This window comes from Leopardus geoffroyi, chromosome B4, assembly GCF_018350155.1.
Source record: "Leopardus geoffroyi isolate Oge1 chromosome B4, O.geoffroyi_Oge1_pat1.0, whole genome shotgun sequence".
NCBI classification, from domain to species: Eukaryota; Metazoa; Chordata; class Mammalia; order Carnivora; family Felidae; genus Leopardus; species Leopardus geoffroyi.
Genome location: NC_059341.1, coordinates 49728697 through 49753898, shown reverse-complemented (window position 1 = coordinate 49753898; position 25202 = coordinate 49728697). Strand labels below are relative to the sequence as shown.

Below are 25202 nucleotides of genomic sequence, written 5' to 3'. Positions count from 1 at the left end.
AAAATTTAGAATCAATAATCTAGATATATATAACCATGTAACTATCCAAGGCAGTTTCTTCCTTCCTTCCTCCCTCTCTTTTTCTTTCTCTCTTTCTCCTCCCTCCTTTCCTCCTTCCCTCCCTTTCTTTCTTTCTTTCTTTCTTTCTTTCTTCCCAGTTATATTAATATTACAAAGCACTCAGGACTGTTTTGGATTCAGTCCAAACGTCAGAAAAAAATGCAGTTTTACCAAGGGTGGAAGGGACTCTTTACTTCCTTATAGCAAATTCTGCCTCCTTGACCTGCCCAAAGGAGAAAGAAAAATCCTTCTTTTTTATTCTATTCGGAGGTTTTAATCCTTAATTAGCAACATCATTTTGATTAAATAAGACTCTGGAGGATTAAGACTGGAGAGCAATCAGTTGTTCTGAAAGATAGCTCTGGAGAATTTATTGTACTGTGGTCTTAGTCATTCAGAGTTGTGTTTAATCAAAGTGACATTTCTCAGTGTTGATTACAAAGGAGACATTATATGAATGAAATATTTCCTTTGGGAAAGGGGGGACTCCCAATGGGTTTGTACTTTAGGCCTTTAAAAGGGGGATGGGGAGCAGGGTGAAAATGAATTTCTGCAGCCGGGAGGAGCAAGGCCAAATTTAGGATGAACACATTTCAATTTGGCTTCTTATTATTTCCTAATTTCACTAAAATCTCTAATAGAAAGAATCATGCAGAATCTTTAAAACCTAAAGTTAAAGCACCTAGAAATGTGCATGAGGAATCAAGGTGTTACTCTTTCATGTTATAAAGGACCCCCCTGGAAGGTAAGCTTCTTGAAGGCTGAATCTGGTTGTTTCAGTTTTTTCATTTTTGTTTTTTTGGTTTTAAGTTCCTAAAACCAAGCTACGGGAAAACTATGAGCAATTGCTTTTTGTAATTTATAGAAAAGAATGTTAACTCTATTGCTGTATATGCTGCGGGGGCTGGTGGCAAGATGGACAGGGATCCAACTGGGCAGCCGGCAACCTAATGGGATCCTGGCTCTGTCAGAGGAGTTTTATGCTTTTCAGCGGGTCCCTTAACCTCTCAGAGCACCAGTCCCTCATCCACAAAATGGGGTTACCTTGGAGGGCTGTTTTATAGCTTATTTGATATAAAGTACCCTAGCACATCACAGGTATTCAAATTAGGGTAGCTGTTACTATAATTAAATGACTAGTAAGTCCTCAGCTAAAATCGTTGTCTAAATTCTGGGTAAGAGGGAACCTGTTTAGGAGGAGGCCATCTTTAAATGGGCAGCACATTAATTTAAAATCTATTTCTCCAAGTCAAAAGTGTGTCGAGAAATTACAAGCTTGGTTAATATAATGAATTTCAGTAGTATCTTTAAAAGCCAGCATACCACTTGAATCTGTACCCACTTGAAGGCTGCATCCAGTTCTATTTTCAGCACAGATGTCAGATGTTCCTAGTTACAGGACCTTTAATGAGACGTGTCATTGCATCTATACCACCTAAAGCTTCCCAATGATCATGTTAAATAGTATAGACTGGAAGTCTCGAGCACTGAAAGCCCCACTTCCGAGTGGAGCTGCCAAGCGTAGGTGAGAAAACCACTCCCAGCCAACATCACCATCTGGTACCGGATCTTCCTCAACTATGTACCTTATTGAAAGAATAGAGCTAAACTCCCTGAAATCAAGAGGCATACTAATCTGCCAACATTCTTGTGCTGTTATCTAGATTAGAACCTGGCTCTTCCAGCATTTTCCAAAATCTGAGGTGTGCAATTAAGAGTTACCACACTGGAGATCATCTAGGTAAATACACCTGTGCAGAATCTTTTCTGGAAGCAAAAAGAAAGGTGGATAATTAAGTCTGTCTATAACCATAATTTTAAATTCTACTGCAATTAACTTCAAATCTTGCTTCCACATTTCTCTAGTTACTTCACCTGATAATTTGCATCCTATCTGCATATCATAGTCTGTTGCTAACCAGTTACCAGAGTGAATTATACATGATTTGAAAGTCCAAATAGAATATTGGTGGAGTTCTTCAAAAAGTCTAGAGACTGACTGATTCCATCCCAGAAATTTTGAATATCTAGTACTCAAATTGATTCTATATAATATTTGTTTCCCACTAAAATATTCTGATGTTAATACTTACTTGAATTTAATAACTTTTATCTTAGGGAAACACCAGAGGTAAAAATTTGTTATCCCACGGAATGTTTTTTCGGAAGCTGTTTAATATTTACTTGAGTGTTGTTTGAAAGCAGCGATTCTCAATCCTAGATGTACATAAAAGTCACCTGAGGAATCTTAAAAATACTGATTCGTGGGGCGCCTGGGTGGCTCAGTTGGTTAAGTCTCTGACTTTAGCCTAGGTCATGATCTCACCGTTACCAGTTTGAGCCCCACATTGGGTTCTGTGCTATCAGCTCAGAGCCTGGAGTCTGTGTCTCCCTCTCTCTCTCTGCCCCTCTCCCACTCATGCTCTCTCTCTCTCTCTCTCTCTCTCTCAAAAATAAACTTAAAAAAAAAAGAAATACTGATTCCTGGGCCTTGACATCAAAGGTTCCAAATATATTGGTTTGAGGTGAGACTGAGAGACCAGCATTTTTTTTTTTTAGCTGCCTAAGTAGTCAGGTTTAAGAACAACTGCTCTCAAGCAATTGCCTACTTTTAAGAATCACTTAAGGGCTTTATTTAAAAATGTTTTCCAAACCCCACCCACAACCACTTAGATCAGAATTTCCTGAAAGCATCGCTAGGGAATGTACACATTTATCAAGTGCTTCGGAATTGTGAAAACAATTCCAGAAGTTTGAGGGAAGGGAATTCCAATGTGGTCTAGGGATACCTTGCAAAGATATGAAACTAAACATTGAGCGCACACACTGGATGCCACGCGGCTTTGGAAAGTTTTTTTTTTTTTTTTTAATTTTTTTTTTCAACGTTTATTTATTTATTTTTGGGACAGAGACAGAGCATGAACAGGGGAGGGGCAGAGAGAGAGGGAGACACAGAATCGGAAACAGGCTCCAGGCTCTGAGCCATCAGCCCAGAGCCCGACGCGGGGCTCGAACTCACGGACCGCGAGATCGTGACCTGGCTGAAGTCGGACGCTTAACCGACTGCGCCACCCAGGCGCCCCATGGAAAGTTCTGATGATTCATAGCAATTTTTCACCACACCTAAAAATCTATCTGAGTGAGAAAATATCTTTGAGAAGAGAAACAAAATATGAATCTACTGAATCCTGCAGTAGTAAAATCATAATTTATGAAGTACATTTCAGCCATCAAAATCAAAGCAGTTTGTGGAATAACTGTATTAATATTCAAAATCTCATGTGAGTTACATACTGAGAAATAGCCTGTAAATAGCTTTAAGAGGATCACTGGGTGCCTGGATGGCTCAGTTGGTTAGGCATCCAGCTTTGGATCAAGTCATGATCTCACAGTTCTCCTGTGTTTCAGCCCTGCATCAGGCTTCACGCTGACGGAGTAGAGCCTGCTTGGGATTCTCTCTCTGACCCTTCCCTGCACACTTGCATGCTCTCTCTCTCAAAATAAATAAATAAAGTTTTTAAAAAATATACAAAAGAAATCTTCCAAACTTCTATTTGCACGGGTCCTACTCAAGTTTAACAAATGCTACCCACCTACTCTTATAACAATAGGCACCGCCTTTAACTTTGCCAAAGTTGTAAGCTTTCAGGAAATACACTCAGAATTCCTCTCCAACATACAATTGTGGAAACCAAAGAATATTGAGGAAAAGAAAGACAAATTTCTTACATGACTTACTGCTCCTGCTTTTTCTTAAAGCCTGAGTGGTCGCATTTAAAATTAGTAGGTACATGACTAGGGACTTATTTCCATCAGTAAATATGCGATAGTCTAAAGTTCTTAAGGAAATAAGAAAATGATACACAGGAGCAACTGTGAATGAGAGTAAGTTAAAAGAAGGAGAGGCAGGGAGAGAAAGAGTGAAATATTCTCCTAAATTTCTTATTTAAAAATATACCTTTTACTTTAATCATACTATCTCTTCACCAAAATCAATATCTTCCTTTATTAAATTTCCTCTTCTTTAACTGCAGCGTTGAAAAAAAAAGTATAGATAAACAGTAAGACCTGTAAAAATTCCATTTGATCCTTCTTTCCCCAAATTCATGGCTACCAGAGTGTTCTCTGAAGTACTTCATTGGGCCAATGTTTCTACTAAAAGAAGCAACCTTTGACAACAGCCAGCCACCAGGGTTTCAGCGCCCAAGTGTTTCCTTGACGCTTCCGAACAGTTCAATTCTATCCCATTGAAGAGCCACCAATCCCCTGGTGAATTATCTCAATATTGTTCAGTACAGAATAAAATGTTCTCCCTGAACTCCGTAAATTGTCCACCACCACCATGAACACCTGAAAGCTTTCCTCCCCTCTTGGTATATTCTCAGGTTAAGAAAAACCATTTCAAACCATTTCCCCTAAAATCACTTACAATAACTCTGAAGTATATGAAACTTGGTCCGTCTAAGACATGACAAAATATTCGAGCGACTCTAATAATGATTACTAAATAAGGTAAGGCAAATACTTAAAAGAAATAATCTCAAAAGGATTGCTGAGGTTTTAGCAACAAGTTTTTCCCCCCTTATTTGTATTCAATACCATAGGATCATGAAGACAAAAAAAATCAGATTTCTATGTACTCCCCATTATTTGCAGTTCCCAGTCTGTATTTAAAAGTAGACTAAAGAAACATATTTTTACTGCTGCTTTCAATTTTCCTTAATCACTGGTATTTATTTTGCTTTAGTGCTTTGCTCTCTGACTTTCTGTGTGAGAGGTGCTTTATATACTCAATTTGCTAGTGAGCTATGAGATGAAAGGAGTCTTAATGGTGAGTTTGGAGACGGTAGATTTTTATTTCTCTTATTTTTTTTACAGTTGATACATATACAATTTCCCCCTTAATTATCTATGGCTTATCCTGTCCATGGATCAATAAAGACATATATAAAACATGCCTGTACTAGGTAATTCTTTCAGAAAATTACACAATCAAATAGGTCGGATGGCATCTGTTAAAATACATGGGGTACTTTATGTGAAATCTCTTCCTATACCTAGATATTCAGCACTATAATTCTTTTGTTTCTAACTACCTTTCACAAGATTTAAGTCTTGGAATAATTGTAATTTTCTTTGACCTTCTTTAGAGTAATTTCATTTACATCACCATATGGTGTTTAGAAGAGCCACACAATGTCTTCTTGGATTTTCTCAGCAACATTTAACATTTAAAAAAAGGGGGGTTTCCTAAAGATTGAAAGGAATATACCACTGCTTGTGGCTCCAGCTTCTCTCGGTTGCTGACAGCCACAGCTCAAGTGTGCAGCATGAAGGGATGACCGGAGGGACTCTCCCCAGTTGTCCTACAAAACTCTGTGTGTCTCACCTGCATCGTGACAAGTTTCCATTAGTGGACAATAGTGAATCAGTTTCCTGAGCATGGCCATGTTTCATGTTCGATTACTTTCCCAGGTCAATTATTCAGTTTATTGTTCTATGTTGTTTTTTGATCAGTTGATTTTTTTATGACATGCTGTGTTATTCATCAAATACTTATTTACTAGTTTTTTATTGTGGGCCTAGAGCTGTGTGGCCCCCTTGGCATTACCTATAGCAAGTATCCAGTATCTAGTCTTCTCTCTCTCCTCCTCCTTTAGACTAGTTCTAACATTTTCCTTTCTCCTCAGACCTTTAATATCCCTTTCCCGTAGCCAGTCCTGCCTGGTGACTCTCTTTTCACTTAGAGGGGATAAAAAGGAAGTAGAGGAGAGGCGAGGGAAGAGCGGGGGGACGGGAGGAAAACAGGAGGGAGACAGGGAGGGAGGGAAAAGGAAGGAAGAGTGGATCAACTAGAACAAGTAGAGGAAATGCCAAAGGATGACCCATAGTGGTCATACTCTTGACAGACCCATCCCCCAGAGTTTGGGCACAACCTGTGACCTGACTCCACCCAACAGAATATGGCAGAGATGACAGGGTATAAATCCTTGATTATGTTGCTATATGGCAAAAGTGAAGGGATTGTGTGGTGTAATTAAAGTTTCTAATCAGGGGCACCTGGGTGGCGCAGTCGGTTAAGCGTCCGACTTCAGCCAAGTCACGATCTCGCGGTCCGTGAGTTCGAGCCCCGCGTCAGGCTCTGGGCTGATGGCTCAGAGCCTGGAGCCTGTTTCCGATTCTGTGTCTCCCTCTCTCTCTGACCCTCCCCCGTTCATGCTCTGTCTCTCTCTGTCCCAAAAGTAAATAAACGTTGAAAAAAAAAATTAAAAAAAAAAAAAAAGTTTCTAATCATTTGATTTTAAATTAATCAAAGAAGAGATTATCCCGGAATCCTGCATAGGCCTGATCTAATCAGGGAGGCCCTTTAAATCTTAATGATAACGTTAAGTGTTCTAAAACTTAGATCTATTAGTGTTTGCCCAATTGAAACATTTACCCAAACTCATAAAACTATATATTTAAACAGGTATTTTACTGTATTTAATTCTACCTCAGTAAATGTTTTAATTTAATGTTAAGACCCCCTCTGCAATGTGACTCTAACAATGCATTCTAATAATTCATTAGACCCAGTGAAAGGTTGACAGGCAGAGATTATTTCCCCAGAACTAGCAAGACTGCTAGTTTAGGTACTTATTTGTAATACTATCCATTGGGAAGAAATACCGAAAGTTTTATTCAAATGACAGTTGTGTCTTTGGTTTAATGCATTGTCCAGATAAACCTGAGTTTGCCCATACTTTGAAAAGTGGAATAAATAGGAAGATTCAACTCTTTAACCATGCAACCTTTTCCGGATTCATTAGGCATATTCAGTGATGTATTGTGTATGGCTTTTCTAACACCACAACACATAGATGAGCGGTTGCTGTAGAGACTATATGGCCTGCAAAGCTTAAAATATTTACTATGAGGCCTTTGTAGAAAAAGTTTGTCAACTTCTACTTTAGATAAGAGAACACATTCTTTCCACATGTAATCTCAAAAGGAATGAAACACAGATGACAAAATTGGTTAAGACTCCATAGCTGATATGTATACACTTACTAAGAAATCTAATAAACAATATTTGAAAATTCTAGTTCAGTCGGTTAAGCGTCCGACTTCAGCTCAGGTCATGATCTCATGGCTCATGAGTTCGAGCCCCGCGTTGGGCTCTGTGTTGACAGCTCAGAGCCTGGAGCCTGTTTCAGATTCTGTGTCTCCCTCTCATTCTCTGACCCTCCCCCGTTCATCCTCTGTCTCTCTCTGTCTCAAAAGTAAATAAACGTTAAAAAAAAATTAAAAAAAAAAAAGAAAATTCTAGTGTAGCCAACATGCCACAATTTTATAGCTTAAATGTATATACAAGCGGGAGGAGCAAAGATGGCAGAACAGCATGGAAGTTTTTTGTGTGTCTCGCATCCATGAAATACAGCCAGACTAACACTAAACCATCCTACACACCTAGAAAACTGACTGGAGGTTTAACACAACGATCTGCACAACCTGAACCACAGAATTCAGTAGGTACACGGCACGGAGAAGTGAACATGGGGAGCGAGAGGTGCAGGAAGGGAGGTGCTTTTGCCAGTGGAGAGAGGATGGAGACTGGGGGGGGGACGAGAATACGGGAAAAGCACCCCTCCCCAAAGCAGCTGGAGAGAAAGTAGAAAATTGGAAACAGCTGCAGGGACTAAACTAAAAAAAGGAGAAAGGAGAAGGTTTAAATTCCATTAAGACTGTAAACAAGGGGAGTGCGGAGTCTGCAACTCCGCAGCTCCATACGTGGCAGTGCTCTGGCTGGAAGGGAGAATCACCAGGAACAGAGTGGGACCCGGGAGGATCTTGGGCCACAGGGGAAAAATGGTTCACTGCTGGAAGGACATTTGGTAGACACTGTTGAAGCCACCTGGTCCCAGCAGACCCCAGAGGGTGGCCACATTCTCTGGTGCTGGAACAATGTCATTAAGGGTGAAGCCTGGTGTCAGATGTGTGTTGTGATCTTCCATAATTCCTGAAAAGCTGCTGCTACACCATCTCATGAACTTTTTCGGGGGCAGGCTGGCACCTGGCTGCAGTCTCGGGGCACTGGCAGCAGCAGGGTCCAGCAAGCGTTCCAGGGTGCAGCCGATACTCAGCCATTGCTCATTTGGCCATTGCTTGGTAAGACCCTCCACAGAGGGGCAGAACGGGTCAAAGCTGCAGTCCTTCAAAAGTAAGGGGCTTGGAAAGCAGCCACATATGAGACAAAACTCGGGAGAGAGGTACTGCCTGGGGCCTGGTCACAGAGAGTGAAAAAGCAGGGAGTGGACGAAAGCTGAAGACAGATGACAGGTGCGTGATTGCTGATCTGGGAGAACAGACTGGGTAGCTGGGTGGCACCATTTTCACCCCTCCGGCACATGCGCATACGCACCTACAGGCACTTCAATAATCCACCTCAGTAGGCTAGCAGCGCCATCTAGTGGAAAGCAGAGCCGTTACACTGAGCCCCGCCCAACTGGGCCAACCTTGCTCTTCAAGAACACAAGTCTCACCATCTACTTTAGTATATGGACTATAAAGCGATACCTAGACTGACTATTAGGGGAAAAACAAGTAATTTCAGTCCTACTTCAATCTGTTAGCAGGTCCATCTATTCAATTTTCTTTCTTTTTTTTTTTTCTCTTTTACACTTCTTTTTCTTGAAAACAGAGAAAAAAATTCATTTTTATTTTCAATTTTTATTAAAGATATTTTTCTTTAATTTTCATTACTATATTTTTTACTTTTGTATAATTTTTTTAATTCTATTTTAAATCCTCATTTTATTTTAGTCTACTTCACTTATTCACCTTTTCAAATTTTCAAACAATCGCCTTTTTTTTTCTTTTTCTTTTTTCTCTTTTTCTTTTCTTTTCTTTTACTTGAATGCAGAAAGAGAAAAACTTCATTTTTACCTTCAATTTCTATTAAAAATATTTTTTTAATTTTTTAATATATTTTTTGCTTTTATGTAAATTGTTTTAAAATTCTATTTTACTTCCATCATTTTATTTTGGTCTACTACAGTGTATTCACTTTTTCAAATTTTCAAACGATTTCTTTTTTTTCCTTTTTTTTCTTTTTTCTTTTTTCTCTTTTTTTTCTCATTTCTTTTCTTTTTCTTGAATATAGAAAAATAAAAATTTATTTTTATGTTTAATTTTTAATAAAAATATTTTTCTTTAATTTTTTTCTATGTATTCTCTACTTCTGTGTATATTTTTTCAAATGCTATTTTACCTCCATTCTCTCATTTTAGTCTACTTCAGTGTATTCATTTTTTCAAATTCTCAAATGGTTTCCTTTTTTTTTTCTCTTTCTTCCCCCCCGCCCCACTTTTTTTCTCTAATCTGTCAAACCACTTTCAACACCCAGACAAAAAAACACCTAAGATCTAGCATCATTTATTCGATTTGTGTGTGTGTGTGTTTAACTACTTAATTTTAATATTTTTTAATTTTAATTTTTTAATTTTAATTTTTCTACCTCATTAGTTCCTTTTCTCCCTTCAAAATGACAAAATGAAGGAATTCACCCCAAAAGAAAGAGCACAAAGAAACGACAGCCAGGGATTTAACCAACACAGATACAAGAAAGATGTCTGAACTAGAATTTAGAATCACGATAATAAGAATACTAGCTGGAGTTGAAAATAGATAAGAAACCATTTCTGCAGAGACAAAAGAAGTAAAAAATAGTAAGAATGAAATTAAAAATGCTATAACTAAGCTGCAATTATGGATGGATGCAGCGGCAGCAAGGATGGATGAGCAGAACAGAGAATCAGTGATATAGAGGACAAACTTACAGAGAATAATGAAGCAGAAAAACAGAGGGATATTAAGGCAAAAGAGCACGATTTAAGAATTAGAGAAATCAGTGACTCACTAAAAGGGAACAACATCGGAATCATAGGGGTCCCGGAAGAAGAAGAGACAGAAATAGGGGTAGAAGGGTTATGTGAGCAAATCATAGCGGAAAAGTTTCCTAACCTGGGGAAAGACACAGATATCAAAATCTAGGACGCACAGAGGACCCCCATTAGATTAAAAAAAACACACCATCAACAAGGCATATCATAGTCAAATTCACAAATTACTAAGGCAAGGAGAGAATCATGAAAGCAGCAAGGGAAAAAAAGTCCCTAACCTACAAGGGAAGACAGATCAGGTTTGCAGCAGACCTATGCACAGAAACTTGGCAGGCCAGAAAGGAGTGACAGGATATATTCAATGTGCTGAATCAGAAAAATATCAGCCAAGAATTCTTTATCCAGCAAGGCTGTCATTCAAAAGATGAACGAGAGATAAAAGTTTCCCAGACAAACAAAAATTAAAGGAGTTTAAATTTCAGCCCTGCAAGAAATTTTAAGGGGGACTCAATGAGGGGAGAAAAGATGAAAAAAAATTTATATATATATTTATATAAATATATATATTATAGTATATATTATATATATTGTATTATATATAAATATATATAAATATATATAATATATGTAATATAATATATATATATATCTCAAAAGCAACAAAGATCAGAAAGGACCAGAGAACACCATCAGAACTCCAACTCTATAAGCATCATAATGGCAATAAATTCATATCTTTCAGTATTCACTCTAAATGTCAACAGACTCAATGCTCCAATCAAAACACATAGGGTAATAGAATGGATAAGAAAACAAGATCCATCTATATGCTGTTTACAAGAGACCCACATTAGACCTAAAGACACCTACAGATTGAAAATAAGGGGATGGAGAACCATCTATCATGCTAATGGCCAGAAAAGAAAGCTGGAGTAGCCATACTTATATCAGACAATCTAGACTTTAAAATAAAAACCATATTAAGAGATGCAGAAGGGCATTATATCATAATCGAGGAGTCTATCCACCAAGAAGACCTAACAATTGTAAACATTTATGTGCCAAATGTGAAAGCACCCAAATATATAAATCAATTAATCACAAACATAAAGAAACTCATTGATAGTAATACCATAGTAGTAGGAGACTTCAACACCCCACTCACAGCAATGGACAGATCATAATCAAAAAATCAACAAGGAAACAATGGCTTTGAATGACACACTGGACCAGATGGACTTAACAGATATATTCAGAACATTTCATCCTAAAGCAGCAGAATATACATTCTTCTCCAGTGCACATGGAACATTCTCCAGAATAGACCATATACTGGGACACAAATGAGCCTTAAGTAAGTACAAAAAGATCGAGATCATACCGTGCATATTTTCAGACCACAATGCTATGAAACTCGAAATCAACCACAAGAAAAAATTTAGAAAGGTAACAAATACTTGCAGACTGAAGAACATCCTACTAAAGAATGAATGGACTAAACAAGCAGTTAAAGAGGAAGTTAAAAGTATATGGAAGCCAATGAAAATAATAACACCACAACCCAAAACCTCTGGGACGCAGCAAAGGCAGTCATAAAAGGAAAGTATATAGCAATCCAGGCCTTCCTAAAGAAGGAAGAAAGATCTCAGATATACAACCTAACCTTACGCCTTAAGGAGCTGGTGTAAAAAGAACAGCAAATTAAACCCCAAACCAGCAGAAGACAGGAAATAATAAAGATTAGAGCAGAAATTAATGCTATCAAAACAAAACAAAAAAAAAAACAAAAAACAAAAAACAGTAGAAGAGATCAATGAAACCAGAAGCTTGTTCTTTGAAAGATGACAGTCTGATCAAAAAGAAAAAGGAAAGGACCCAAATAAATAAATTCAAGAATGAAAGAGGAGAGATCACAAACAACACAGCAGAAATAAAAACAATAACAACAGAATATTATGAGCAATTATATACCAATGAAATGGGCAATCTGGAAGAAATGGACAAGTTCCTAGAGACATATACACTACCAACACTGAAACAGGAAGAAATAGAAAATTTGAACAGACCCGTAACCAGTAAGGAAATCGAATTAGTAATCAAAAATCTGCCAAAAAAACAAGAGTCCAGGGCCAGATGGCTTTCCAGGGGAATTCTACCAAACATTTAAGAGTTAACACCTATTCTCTTGAAGCTACTCCAAAAAATAGAAACGGAAGGAAAACTTCCAAACTCTTTCTATGAAGCCAGCATTACCTTGATTCCAAAACCAGACAGAGACCCCACTAAAAAGGAAAACTATAGACCAGTTTCCCTGATGAACATGGGTGCAAAAATCCTTTACAAGATATTAGCCAACCGGCTCCAACAATAAATGTATTGTTCGAGAAAGAAAATTATTCACCACGATCAAGTGGGATTTATACCTGGGATGCAGGGCTGGTTCAATATCCACAAAACAATTAACGTGATTCATCACATCGATAAAAGAAAGGACAAGAACCATATGATCCTCTCAATAGATGCAGAGAAAACATTTGACAAAATACCGCATCCTTTCTTGAAAAAACCCTCAAGAAGTAGGGATAGAAGGAGGATAACTCGAGATCATAAAAGCCATATATGAACGACTCAATGCTAATATCATCCTCAATGGGAAAAAACTGAGACCTTTCCCCCTATGGTCAGGAACAAGACAGGGATGTCCACTCTCACCACTGTTATTCAACATAGTATTGGAAGTCTTAGCCTTTGCAATCAGACAACACAAAGAAATAAAAGGCATCCAAATCAGCCAGGAGGAGGTCAAGCTTTCACTCTTCACAGATGACATGATAGTCTATATGGAAAACCCAAAAGATTCCACCAAAAAACTGCTAGAATTGATTCATGAATTCAGCAAAGTTGTAGGATATAAAATCAACACACAGAAATCCATTGCATTCCTATACACCAACAATGAAGTGACAGAAAGAGAAATCAAGCAATTGATCCCATTTACAGTTGCACAAAAAAACATAGAATACCTAGGAATAAATCGAACCAAAGAGGTGAAAAATCTATACACTGAAAACTATAGAAAGCTTATGAAAGAAATTGAAGAAGACACACACACACACACAAATGAAAAAAGATTCCATGTTCCTGGTTAGGAAGAACAAATATTGTTAAAATGTCGATATTACCCAAAGCAATCTACATATTCAATGTAATCCCTATCAAACTAACACCAGCATTCTTCACAGAGCTAGAACAAATAATCCTAAAATCTATATGAAACCAGAAAAGACCCCAAATAGCCAAAGCAATCTTGAAAAAGAAAACCAAAGCAGGAGGCATCACAAGCCCAGACTTCAAGCTATACTACAAAGCTGTAATCATCAAGACAGTATGGTACTGCCACAAGAACAGACACTCAGATTAATGGAACAGAATAGAGAACACACAAATGGACCCACAAACATATGGCCAACTAATCTTTGACATAGCAGGAAAGAATATTCAATGGAATAAAGACAGTCTCTTCAGTAAGTGGTGCTGGGAAAACTGGACAGCGACATGCAGAAGAATGAACCTGGACCACTTTCTTACACCATACACAAAAATAAACTCAAAATGGATGAAAGACCTCAATGTAAGACAGGAAGCCATCAAAGTCCTCGAGGAGAAATCAGGCAAAAACCTCTTTGATCTTGGCCTCAGCAACTTCTTACTCAACATGTTTCCAGAGGCAAGGAAAACAAAAGCAAAAATGAACTACTGGGACCTCATCAAAATAAAAAGCTTCTGCACAGCAAAAGAAACAATCAGCAAAACTATAAGGTAACCAAAGGAATGGGACAAGATATTTGCAAATGACATATCAGATAAAGGGTTAGTATCCAAAATCTATCAAGAACTTCTCAAACTCAGAACCCAAAAAACAAATAATCCAGTGAAGAAATGGGTGAAAGACACGAATAGACACTTCTCCAAAGAAGACATCCAGATGGCCAACTGACACATGAAAAAATGCTCAACATCCCTCATCATCAGGGAAATACAAATCAAAACCACAATGAGATACCACCTTACACCCGTCAGAATGGCTAACATTAACAACTCAAGCAACAACAGATGTTGGCGAGGATGCGGAGAAAGAGCATCTCGTTTTGCATTGTTGGTGGCAATGCAAGCTGGTGCAGCCACTCTGGAAAACAATATGGAGTTTCCTCAAAAAACTAAAAATAGAACTACCCTACGACCCAGCAATTGCACTACTAGGCATTTATCCACAGGATACACGTGTGCTGTTTCAAAGGGACACATGCACCCCCATGTATATAGCAGCACTATCAACAATAGTCAAAGTATGGGAAGAGCCCAAATGTCCATCGATGGATGAATGGACAAAGAAGATGTGGTATATATATACAATGGAGTGTTACTCGGCAATCAAAAAGAATGAAGTCTTGCCATTTGCAACTACGTTGATGGATCTGGAGGGTTTTTTGCTAAGTGAAATTAGTCAGTCAAAGAAAGACAAAAATCATATGACTTCACTCATACGATGACTTTAAGAGAGAAAACAGATGAACATAAGGGAAGGGAAATAAAAATAATATAAAAACAGGGAGGGGGACAAAACAGAAGAGACTCATAAATATGGAGAACAAACTGAGGGTTACGGAAGGGGTTGTGGGAGGGTGGATGGGCTAAATGGGTAAGGGGCACTAAGGAATCTACTCCTGAAATCATTGTTACACTGTATGCTAACTAATTTGGAAGTAAATTTAAGAAAAATAAAAAATTAAATTAAAAAGAAATATATATAAAAGCATTAAAATTTGTGATTGTTGTCTGAGGTAACTGAATGGTATTCTTAATTCCATCTGTGCACCCCAGGTTTTGTTGGATCATGAACCTGAAAGCAACGATTGTCTTTCTGGGAATATCTTACATTCAGCACTCAGGGGCCTGGACCCTGGTTTTACTCATTCCTTCTATGTCTACACTTATGGCTATGATAACTCTTCATATGATGCACTGTAACCTGATTCATCAGCCAGAAAAATGTAAGTAAACCACATTCTACATTAATTTTTTGGTTTTCATGGTTTTCTCGACTCATTTCTTCCTCTTTGATCCCCGGTAACTTCTCTTTCAACCACAGAATTTGTAGATTCTACCAATTACTACACTTGAGAGCAACAAAGTCTCCAAGAATATCAACAATCTCTAATTTCTTTTACTTTTCCCTTGTTAAAAAAGGTTTACCAATGGGTTATTTTTAAACATAAACAAAAGTAGGAAAAAATCATGTAACCACTCTATCGAGCTCTCAGCTTCAATTATTATCAACTCCACTCACTCTTTTCCCCATCCCTCCTGGTAATTTTGAAGCAATAATGAAACATTATAGCATTTCATTTGTGCATATGTGTGTAAATTACATACTTTAAAAAATATTCACGATGTCATTATTACATACACACACAATGAAAGACACACAGAGAGAATTTAACACCATTGAATATCTGGTCACTGTTAAAAATCTCTGTTGTCATTTTTTAATTTTTATTTATTTTTCATTTTTTAAAATGTTTTTAGGGGCGCCTGGGTGGCGCAGTCGGTTAAGCGTCCGACTTCAGCCAGGTCACGATCTCGCGGTCCGTGAGTTCGAGCCCCGCGTCAGGCTCTGGGCTGATGGCTCAGAGCCTGGAGCCTGTTTCCGATTCTGTGTCTCCCTCTCTCTCTGCCCCTCCCCCGTTCATACTCTGTCTCTCTCTGTCCCAAAAATAAATAAACGTTGAAAAAATAAATTAAAAAAAAATGTTTTTAATTATTTTTGATAGAGAGAGAATCAGAACACAGCAGGGGAAGAGCAGAGAGAGAGAGAGAGAGAGAGAGACAGAATCAGAAGCAGACTCCAGGCTCTGATCTGTCAGCACAGAGCCTATGCGGGACTTGAACTTGGTAACTTTGAGATCACGAGCTGAGCCGAAGTTGGACGCTTAACCAACTGAGCCCCAGGAACCCCTCTGTTTCCATTTTAAAAATTTGTTTATATTTTGTTTTGTTCAAATCAAATCCAAATAAGGTTTGTACATTCCAAATGGCAAATACGTTCCTTAAATCTACTATATCACCTTTCATTTGTCTCTTCCTCTTTCATTTCTGTCTCTTTTCAATTTATTAAAGAAATCTAAACATTCCACGGAGCATTTCTCATAGTCTCGATTTCTTTCATTATATCCACATGTCACAGACGTTTCTCCTTCTTATTTCCTGTAAATTGTCTGAAAGACCTAGATGCTTGATCACATTAAGATTTGGAAGTGGAGGCAAAATTCCTTCATAGATGGTGTTATGTACTTTGGCCAAGAGGCGTGATGTCTGATTATCTCTGCTTTTGCAGTAACAGTCCCCACTGAAAATTTCTGCTCAAGTCCATACTCCACTGTAGGTTGCAAGGTGGTGATATTCTGTTTCCTCCTTTATTAGCTGAAATAATTCTATAAAGAGAAATGTCTCCTCATTAACTAATTATGCATAAGTACAGTTTATATAAGAAAAAGAAAGCAAACGTTCCATTTTTTCCTCTATTTTTAGACTTTCAAATTAATGAGTTGAGCTTCAATATCTTCCATAGGTGATCTGTTAGATGTTTTTATTTTTAAGTTTATTTATTTATTCTGAGAGAGAGACAGAGAGAGAGAGAGAGAGGGAGAGAGAGAGAAGGGGAAGGACAGAGAGAGGAAAAGGGAGAATCCAAAGGACAGAGAGAGGGAAAGGGAGAATCCAAAGGGAGGCTCCAGGCTCCAAGCTGTCAGCGCAGAGCCTGACACAGGGTTCAGACTGACAAATGGTGAGATCATGACCTGAGTCAGATGCTCAACCAACTGAGCCACCCAGGTGCCCCCTTAGTAATCTTAGACTGACACTACCACCACCAGTATGGTTGTTGAGAACAGTTTCAATACTCTTGCAGGTTTTTTTCTTTGTTATAAACCCTAGGAATGTACACCAAAATTATTATTTTTAAAGTTACTTATTATAGTTTCTCTCCATCTGGTTATGTCACTAACTTTATACACAATTAACTGTATTTGTTCCATTTTTCTTCATACTTAGACATATTTTTAAAATTTAATTTGTTTTAAGTCATGGAAATAGTTTCATGTATCTTAAATTCATGTACAAAACAAGGTCTATTTATATCCCTATATCCCTTCCTATTCCCTTAGGTGTTTGTTTACATTTAAAAAAATTTTTTTAATGTTTTTGTATTTATTTTTGAGAGACAGAGACAGAGCAGGAGCAGGGGAGGGGCAGAGAGAGAGGAAGACACAGAATCCGAAGCAGGCTCCAAGCTCTGAGCTGTCAGCACAGAGCCCAACACGGGGCTCAAACCCATGAGCCATGAGATAATGACCTAAGCCGAAGTCTCACGCTTAACCAACTGAGCCACCCAGGTGCCCCTGTTTACACATTTTTAAAGAATTATCCTCCATTTTTGCAATAAGGGAAAATATTAAAATTTTATATGTGTGTGTATGTCTCCATGTATGTATTTTCCCCTCTTTATATAAGCAGTAGTGTATTACTACTCACTTTTCTCACCTGATTTCTTAGTTAATATGACCTAGGGATCGTGTCATAATTGTATATGAAAATATGCCCCATTCCTTTTTATAGCTGCCTGGCACTCCATGGTGTAGTAAGCCATTGTTTTTTTTTACCAATCTCATGTTGACGGACATTGGGTTGTTTTTGGTTTCTTTTTTTTTGCTTTTGCTGTTAAGTAGAATCTAATGAATAGCTTGATGCAATCCTCTCTTTGCATTTTTTCCTTAGCTTAACTTAGAAGTAGGACTGTTAAGCCAAAAAAGTAAATTTACATACAATTTTGCTATATTTTGGCAAATTCCCTTCCATAGTGGTTGTACCATATGTGTTTCCACCAAAATGCATGAGAATGCCCATTTCCCCACAGTCTCTACAACAGAGTAATGTCAAACTCTTGAATTTTTACCAATTTGAGTGTGGAAAATGGTATCTCACTAAAGTCTTAATTGACATTTCCTTTATTATGAGAAAAGTTGAACCAACGTCTTTTCAATGCTTAGAATAATTTGAATTTCTTTCAGTCAACTATCTTTTCATACATCTAGTCCATTTTTTTTCCTATAGGATTGTGCACTTTTGATTTTTTAGAAGATTTTTCTATAGTGGAGATGTTAACTCTTTGTATATGATAAAAGTTATAAATATTATTCCCCATTTATCAAATATCTTTTAATTTTCATTCTTGTGTTATTTTCCATGCACAAGATTTTTTTTTTCAACGTTTATTTATTTTTGGGACGGAGAAAAACAGAGCATGAACAGGGGAGGGGCAGAGAGAGAGGGAGACACAGAATCAGAAATAGGCTCCAGGCTCTGAGCCATCAGCCCAGAGCCTGACGCGGGGCTCGAACTCACGGACTGCGAGATCATGACCTGGCTGAAGTCGGACGCCCAACCGACTGCGCCACCCAGGTGCCCCATGCACAAGATTTTTAAGTCTGTTTTGTCTTTTCTTCGGGGGGAGTGGTTATGTTTATAACAAAATTTATCAATCTTCTCCCTAATTGCTTCTATATTTTGAATCATGTTGGAAAAGTTTTCCTTACTTTCAGATTATAAAGAAATGCTCTCATGTTTTATTTCAGTTTTCATATTCTTTTTTTTTTTTACCTTTGTATCTCTGACCCATTTCGAAGTATATTAAAATAGGTTTTAAGAGTGAACTTGGGGGGCGCCTGGGTGGCGCAGTCGGTTAAGCGTCCGACTTCAGCTCAGGTAACGATCTCGCGGTCCGTGAGTTCGAGCCCCTCGTCAGGCTCTGGGCTGATGGCTCAGAGCCTGGAGCCTGTTGTCTCAGAGCCTGGAGCCTGTTTCCGATTCTGTGTCTCCCCCTTTCTCTGCCCCTCCCCCGTTCATGCTCTGTCTCTCTCTGTCCCAAAAATAATAAATAAACATTAAAAAAAAAAAGTGAACTCAACTTTATCACTTTTCTTTGTAACTCTCAATTTATCCAGCCTCACTTATTTAAGAGTCTACATTTTCCCCACTAATTTGAGATGTCACCTTCATTGTATACAGCCACTTGCATTGCTGGAGTTTCTATTCTGTTCCTTTGGTCAGTCTGATAATTTATTTATCTATCTTGTCTAACTGTGGCCTTAATTTCTAACATTTTTTTTTACTGTATAGTTGTCTATACAGCTGCTATCACTAAGAATGATGCAGTGAGTTGTATTTTTAAAAATTAAATACATTCACCAATGTTACTTCATCCTCCCCTCCCCCATACCTGTGACGTGGGCAGAGTGGGTACCATGTATCCTTTCATAGCTCAGACTCCATATGCTTTGCTCTGCAATATATGAAGCGGCACCTCTTCATATCTTTACCATTTTATCTACCATATTATTTTGTTTTTAAATTTTTTCTAATGTTTATTTATTTTTGACACCGAGAGAGAGACAGAGCATGAGTGGGCGGAGGGTCAGAGACAGAGACACACACAGAATCCGAAGCAGGCTCCAGGCTCTGAGCTGTCAACACAGAGCCCGACGTGGGGCTCAAACTCACAGGCGGTGAGATCACGACCTGAGCCGAAGTTGGATAACGACTGAGCCACCCAGGCGCCCCTATCTACCATATTATTTTGAAACTATCTACTTATAATTATAATTGGGTATTCCCGTGTCTGATAAATGCTTGGAATATGGTAAATGTTCAGTGTCTGTTATCGTTAAACTGAGTGCAGAAACTGAGGCATAATTAAATAAAATGACTTACCAAGGACCTCGTGGAAAATAGCTGAAGTGGAACCAGAACCCAAGCCTTATTTTTCTCAGACCGGAGCCCACTTTATTATACTACATATGGGAGCATGGAAAATATCATACACAGAAGCCCCTGCCCCTGTTTGTCAGAGTCCTATGGTCTGTGGATCACAGCTAAGCAGTGCACATCCTCCTGATGGTCTGTGGAATGGGTTCAATGTGCAAAAAAGGTGTCTGAGAGACAGTCTTTGTCAGCCCCAGATAGCAAAAAAGAGAAAATGGAAAGTATAGAGTTTTATTGAAAGACAATGTTAGCCGTTTTTGGAGTGTGTAATTATCAAATACTTCTGGATTTTTGTGAATATATATCTTTACAATTTTTAAAATTTTATATATACATAACATTTTTAGATGCAAATTTTTCTAAATAACGATACACCATCCATCCATTTGCTTCCTGATTTCTTATTTGAGAATATACTTATTTGAATTAAGAAATGCAATTCTTCAAGTAAGAACAGATACTTATAATCAACTGTTCACCACCAATCTATTTGTAGTCCATATGTTACATATTTTAACATATGATAAAGTAACCCTTCTTTGGAAATTTACAAGGAAAAATTTTATTACCAGCAACCAAAAGTATAATAGAAAATGTTCGCGGGTAGTTTACTTTACACAATACTCTATAAAGTGAATACCTCGTTGTTTTTAGTTTTGTTTTGTTTTCTATTTTCGAGTTATAAGATCACCCAACTATGATGTGGTAAAACTCTGTCTTCCCTCTTAGAAAAGTATATAATCCTTATTTTGGCTTCTTCTTCTCTGATGACTAAATTGGAAATTCCTCAAAGCTGTAATTCAAAGCCATAGGTGACCTTAAAGAAATGATTTTTTATATGCTACCTTTTATTTTAAGGTAACTTTTCAAATGTGGACCATGCATTCCATTATGTTTAGCTGTCAAGCACGGCCTTCATTTGCATTTCTTCCCACTGCTATAATTTTGAGAACTGGCAGGTGACCAAAGAAGAAAAAATGTGCATCTACCATCAGAGTGCAATGTAGGCTTTTTTTATTATAATTAAGTAGCATAGATATTCATGATTAGATCAAGGTCAGAGGAGCAGAACATCAGAGCCAAGGACTTAAAGGTACAAAGAATAGAAAAATTGCTTTCTAAAGTTTTTTTTAAATAGTAATAGCTACAATCTTTAAGTTTTGCAATAAAACATTTAAAATAGCTCATCTGTTTTATTTTAAAATGTGCACGCCTGGTGTGTTTGCCATGCACATTTGAACCAGAGCTTGAAGTCTCCATTGTATTTTCATTCCAGTTTTTTTTTTTTTTTTCAACTTCCCATTTCTGCTCCTGGTGCAGAAAAGCAATTTGAAAATTATAATGACAATGGATTTTTTAAAAAAGCTGAGTCTACACGACACCCAAAATTATTTGTACAGAAGGCTTGAATTTTCTATTAAGTCTAATGGATGAATCCAAGAAGATGGTGTGATATCTAGACGTAGATGTTTTCAACAGGATATCCCTAACATTCGGGGATAATTCCACGATTTGATGGGACAACCGCTGCTCTCCTTGGGCAGACAGATTGCTGTACAATTCCTTCCCTTGCCTTCTCTAGCTACCTTGTGATTCCCTCCCAGTCCAGCTGATCAATTTAGGCTTGCTACATCCCTGCCTTCTTTCCCTCTGACTTAAAACCTGTATAGTACCTTATCTACTCCTTCTCGATTGCCTTGGCTAACTTTTCTCCCATGATAGTCTTCTAACTGATGTGGAGCCCTAGGATGCATTCCAGGGACCCCATGTCTTCCCACACTCTTTTCTTAAGTGATCGCTAATCCCACAGCTTGTAATGCCAACTATACACCAAAACACTCAAGTTCATATTGACCTCACCTTGAAACTCACATATCCAACTTCTATTTGACCTTTTTTTATGGTGGAAAACTTTTATTTTTCAATTTAATACATTACTACACAGTTTCTCTCCCTTTTCCATTCATATATATGTATTGTGAAATTCAGAAATAAGACTTCTAATCAAATTGTAGATTGACCATGCATTTATTGCTCTCTCTCAAAACCTCATCAAAATAAAAATACAAAGGGGGCTCCTGGGTGGCTCAGTCGGTTAAGCATCCGACTGTTGATCTCAGCTCAGGTTTTGATCTCAGGGTTGTGAATTCAAGCCCTGTGTTGGGCTCCACTCTGGGCATGAAGCTTACTTAAAAAAAAAATAAAAATAGATAATAATAAAATCAAATACAGAAACAAAAAGATATGAGCTCTCAAAAATGAATAGAAAATAAGTCATTAGAAGATAAGAGATTTTCATACATTTCTTGAAGACAAGGCTCAACATTTTAACTTGGTTTTTTAATGGTCCTCTCAAACTTAACCTGACCAAAATTCAACTCCTGATTCATTCAACTGCAACCGAGCCCCTTTCTTGTGTTCTCTGTCTCAGTGTAAGTCACCCACACCCAGTTTTTTAGGAGAAAAATAAGTAGTCATCCTCAAATTTTCTCTTCTGTTCAAACTCCCCCCACATCAGGAAATACTGCCAGTTGTTCAAACATACATCCTATTCTGTCTGCTTCTCTTCTTTGCTGTCACTGCATCCAAGTCACCACTACCTCTCGCCCTCTCTCAGCTTCCCTTCTTGTTTTCCAAAATGTATTATCCAAGTACACATCCTATAATATCTCTCCTCTGCATAAAATTTCTTAATGGCTTCCCACAACACTGAGGCGGGGAAACTCCAAGCTCCATACTTTAGCCTGTAAAGTCTGATCTCTGACCGACTCTTGGGCCTCACTTCCTTCCAATCTTCTTACTAACTGAGCTATTGCTTCATCGACCTGTACCATTCCTGAATCTCTCTCAGCTCATTTCTACCCTATGACATGCCTGGCATATGCTTCCTCCATGTCTTTTCCCTACTTCCAGTCATTCAATCCTCAGTTCAAATTTCCACTCTTTTGGTTGTCTCTGTATCTCATAATGAGTATCTGTCTTATCAGTCCATTTTGGTTTCATCATTGAACTCACCTGATATTTTTCTGCTTGGCTAGTGTCTCCCCCACCAGAAAGATAACTGAGGGATTTGTGAGTCTTGTTCACCACTATATTCTCAAGAATGAAAGCCCTGGGCACATAGTAGGTACTTAATATGTTGAATGAATGAATTATTGCATTCACATTTGTTTGGAATCAATTATGTGCCCTTGCTGGCCTAGCTAAAATTTTAGACCTCATTCATTATCGATCATTTCTTGTTCTTTCTTTTTTAAATTTTTTAATGTTTTTTTTTTATTTTTGAGACAGAGACAGAGCATGAGCGGGGGAGGGGCAGAGAGAGAGGGAGACACAGAATCCCTAGCAGGCTCCAGGCTCTGAGCTGTCAGCACAGAGACCGACGCAGGGCTCGAACCCACAAACTGTGAGATCATGACCGGAGCCAAAGTTGGATGCTTAACCAACTGAGCCACCCGGGCGCCCCAGTCATTTCTTGTTCTTAACCATTTTGTTTTTGTTGTTTCATATCACCCTATCAGATATAATTTTACTTGTTTAAATAAATTCATTTTTCAAAGTGTGTATTCAGTTGAAGCCAGTGCTACTCAAAGCCTTGCCCGCGGAGAAGTGCTGATCAATGAACTGTTTGTTACTGGAGTGCAACAAAATAAATATAGACACTGAGAGAAAACATGTAGGAATATTTACAGAAAGTTAGATTTTATGTCTGTTGAATGTAATAATAAAAATATCAGGATTTATATTTTATATGTCTTTGTTTTATTCTTTAGGTATTCCATTTTATTATATTTTAAAAATGTATTGACCATAATACTTGAGACTTTTTTTTAAAAACCTTTTTTTAACACAACTAGTTTAAGAAGCAATAATCTAAACTACTTCTCCTTAGAAATAATATGCGGGGCACCTGGGTGGCTCAATCGGTTGACCATTCGACCTCAGCTCAGGTCATGATCTTGTAGTTCGTGAGTTCAAGCCCCACATCGGGAGGGCTGCTGTCAGCACAGAGCCTGCTTCAGACGCTCTGCTCCCCTCTCTTTCTGCCTTTCCCTCACTTGCACCCTCTAACTCTTAAAAATGAAAAAAAAAAATAGAAATGATAAAGATATTTAACTGTTTAATAATACTGCAGGTATCAACTTACCATGCATTAAGAGCAGATGCAAGCTTATCTTGCAACAGATAGTGACTTACTTAAACAAAAAAGGAATAATGAGTTCAAAACGTATTTAATGTAATTTCCTGAATTTAAAAAATAGAAAATTAGGGAGAATATTTTTGGAAATAATCTTTCTTCTTGTGAATAGTTATCATTTCATCATAAAGCCTATTTGAAAGCATAGAACATGTTGGATTAATGCCAGTAATAACCCTACTATCTGCACAGCACTGTTTTGTAAAATGTGAGCAGAGAACAGGTTGATGAGCAACAGAGGCGAGATCACAAGGGAATGTCAGGGAGTTAAGCCTCCTCACCCAGAACTGTTCAAATTCAGTCTCCAGGCTGTTCATCAAGACATTCTCAGTTCTCGTCTTACTAAAATCTTAACTCAACTAATTGAAATAGCTAGGAAAGTCTCATAATAGAGCAGGTCTTCCTGCAATAATAAAAAGATGTCCCTGTTCTTTCCTAAGAGACACAACCACTCACAGGTGCTTCTGTCCCCTTGGCCCTCTCAGTCCCTGGGCTTTCATCTGTGTCTGGCAATAGTGACTACAGATATGAGCTCATAGGAGATGCAATTATTCCGACATACTTCCACTTGACCTCAACACACTTCACAGAGGCCACCAAAGAGCCACTGCTGTAATCATTCTTGGTCACTACCAATTTGGGCTGGATTTGATTCAGTGACTTAGAGGTTAAAGGTTCCATATTCAATTACCAGGCCCCCAGCTTCCTCAATTAATCAAAGCCTGACATAATAGGTCTATTACAACTCTTAAAAGAGATCAAATCAATATAATCACTCTATAACCATAAAAAGAAATATTAATAAATATTCTTTATTTAAATATAAAAACCAATACTCTATGGCATTTAAATGAATTTGGTTAGAATGTATTTCATCTAGCATTTTATTGTGGGAAACTTGAACATAAACAAAATGACAATCAAACTATACTCTGAGTTTTTATAGCGGCCTTCTTGGGAGAAACTCAAACATTTTTACATTTATTATATCATTTATCCCTCAACCATGGTTTGGTGTCTATGTAATTTGTGGAAGGGTTTATTTGGTCAAGGGAGTACTATGAAAAATTGTAACAATTATGATGGCGCACTGAATTGCTAACTAAACGGAGGGGAGGGGGAGTAGTCTCTTATCTGTTTTGTATCAGGAAGTCCTAATGGAGTCAAAGAAAAGGTGGAATCTGAAA

At 37.8% G+C, this 25202-nt stretch overlaps 1 protein-coding gene across 1 annotated transcript in view; it reads left to right on the top strand.

Moving 5' to 3' along the window:
• SLC15A5 (solute carrier family 15 member 5) overlaps positions 1-25202 on the top strand; it is an 86901-nt gene that overhangs the window by 5856 nt on the left and 55843 nt on the right. The window contains exon 3 of the mRNA XM_045464259.1: positions 14823-14992. Within this exon, the coding sequence (XP_045320215.1) occupies positions 14823-14992 (170 nt within the window). The remainder of the gene's footprint in view (positions 1-14822; positions 14993-25202) is intronic.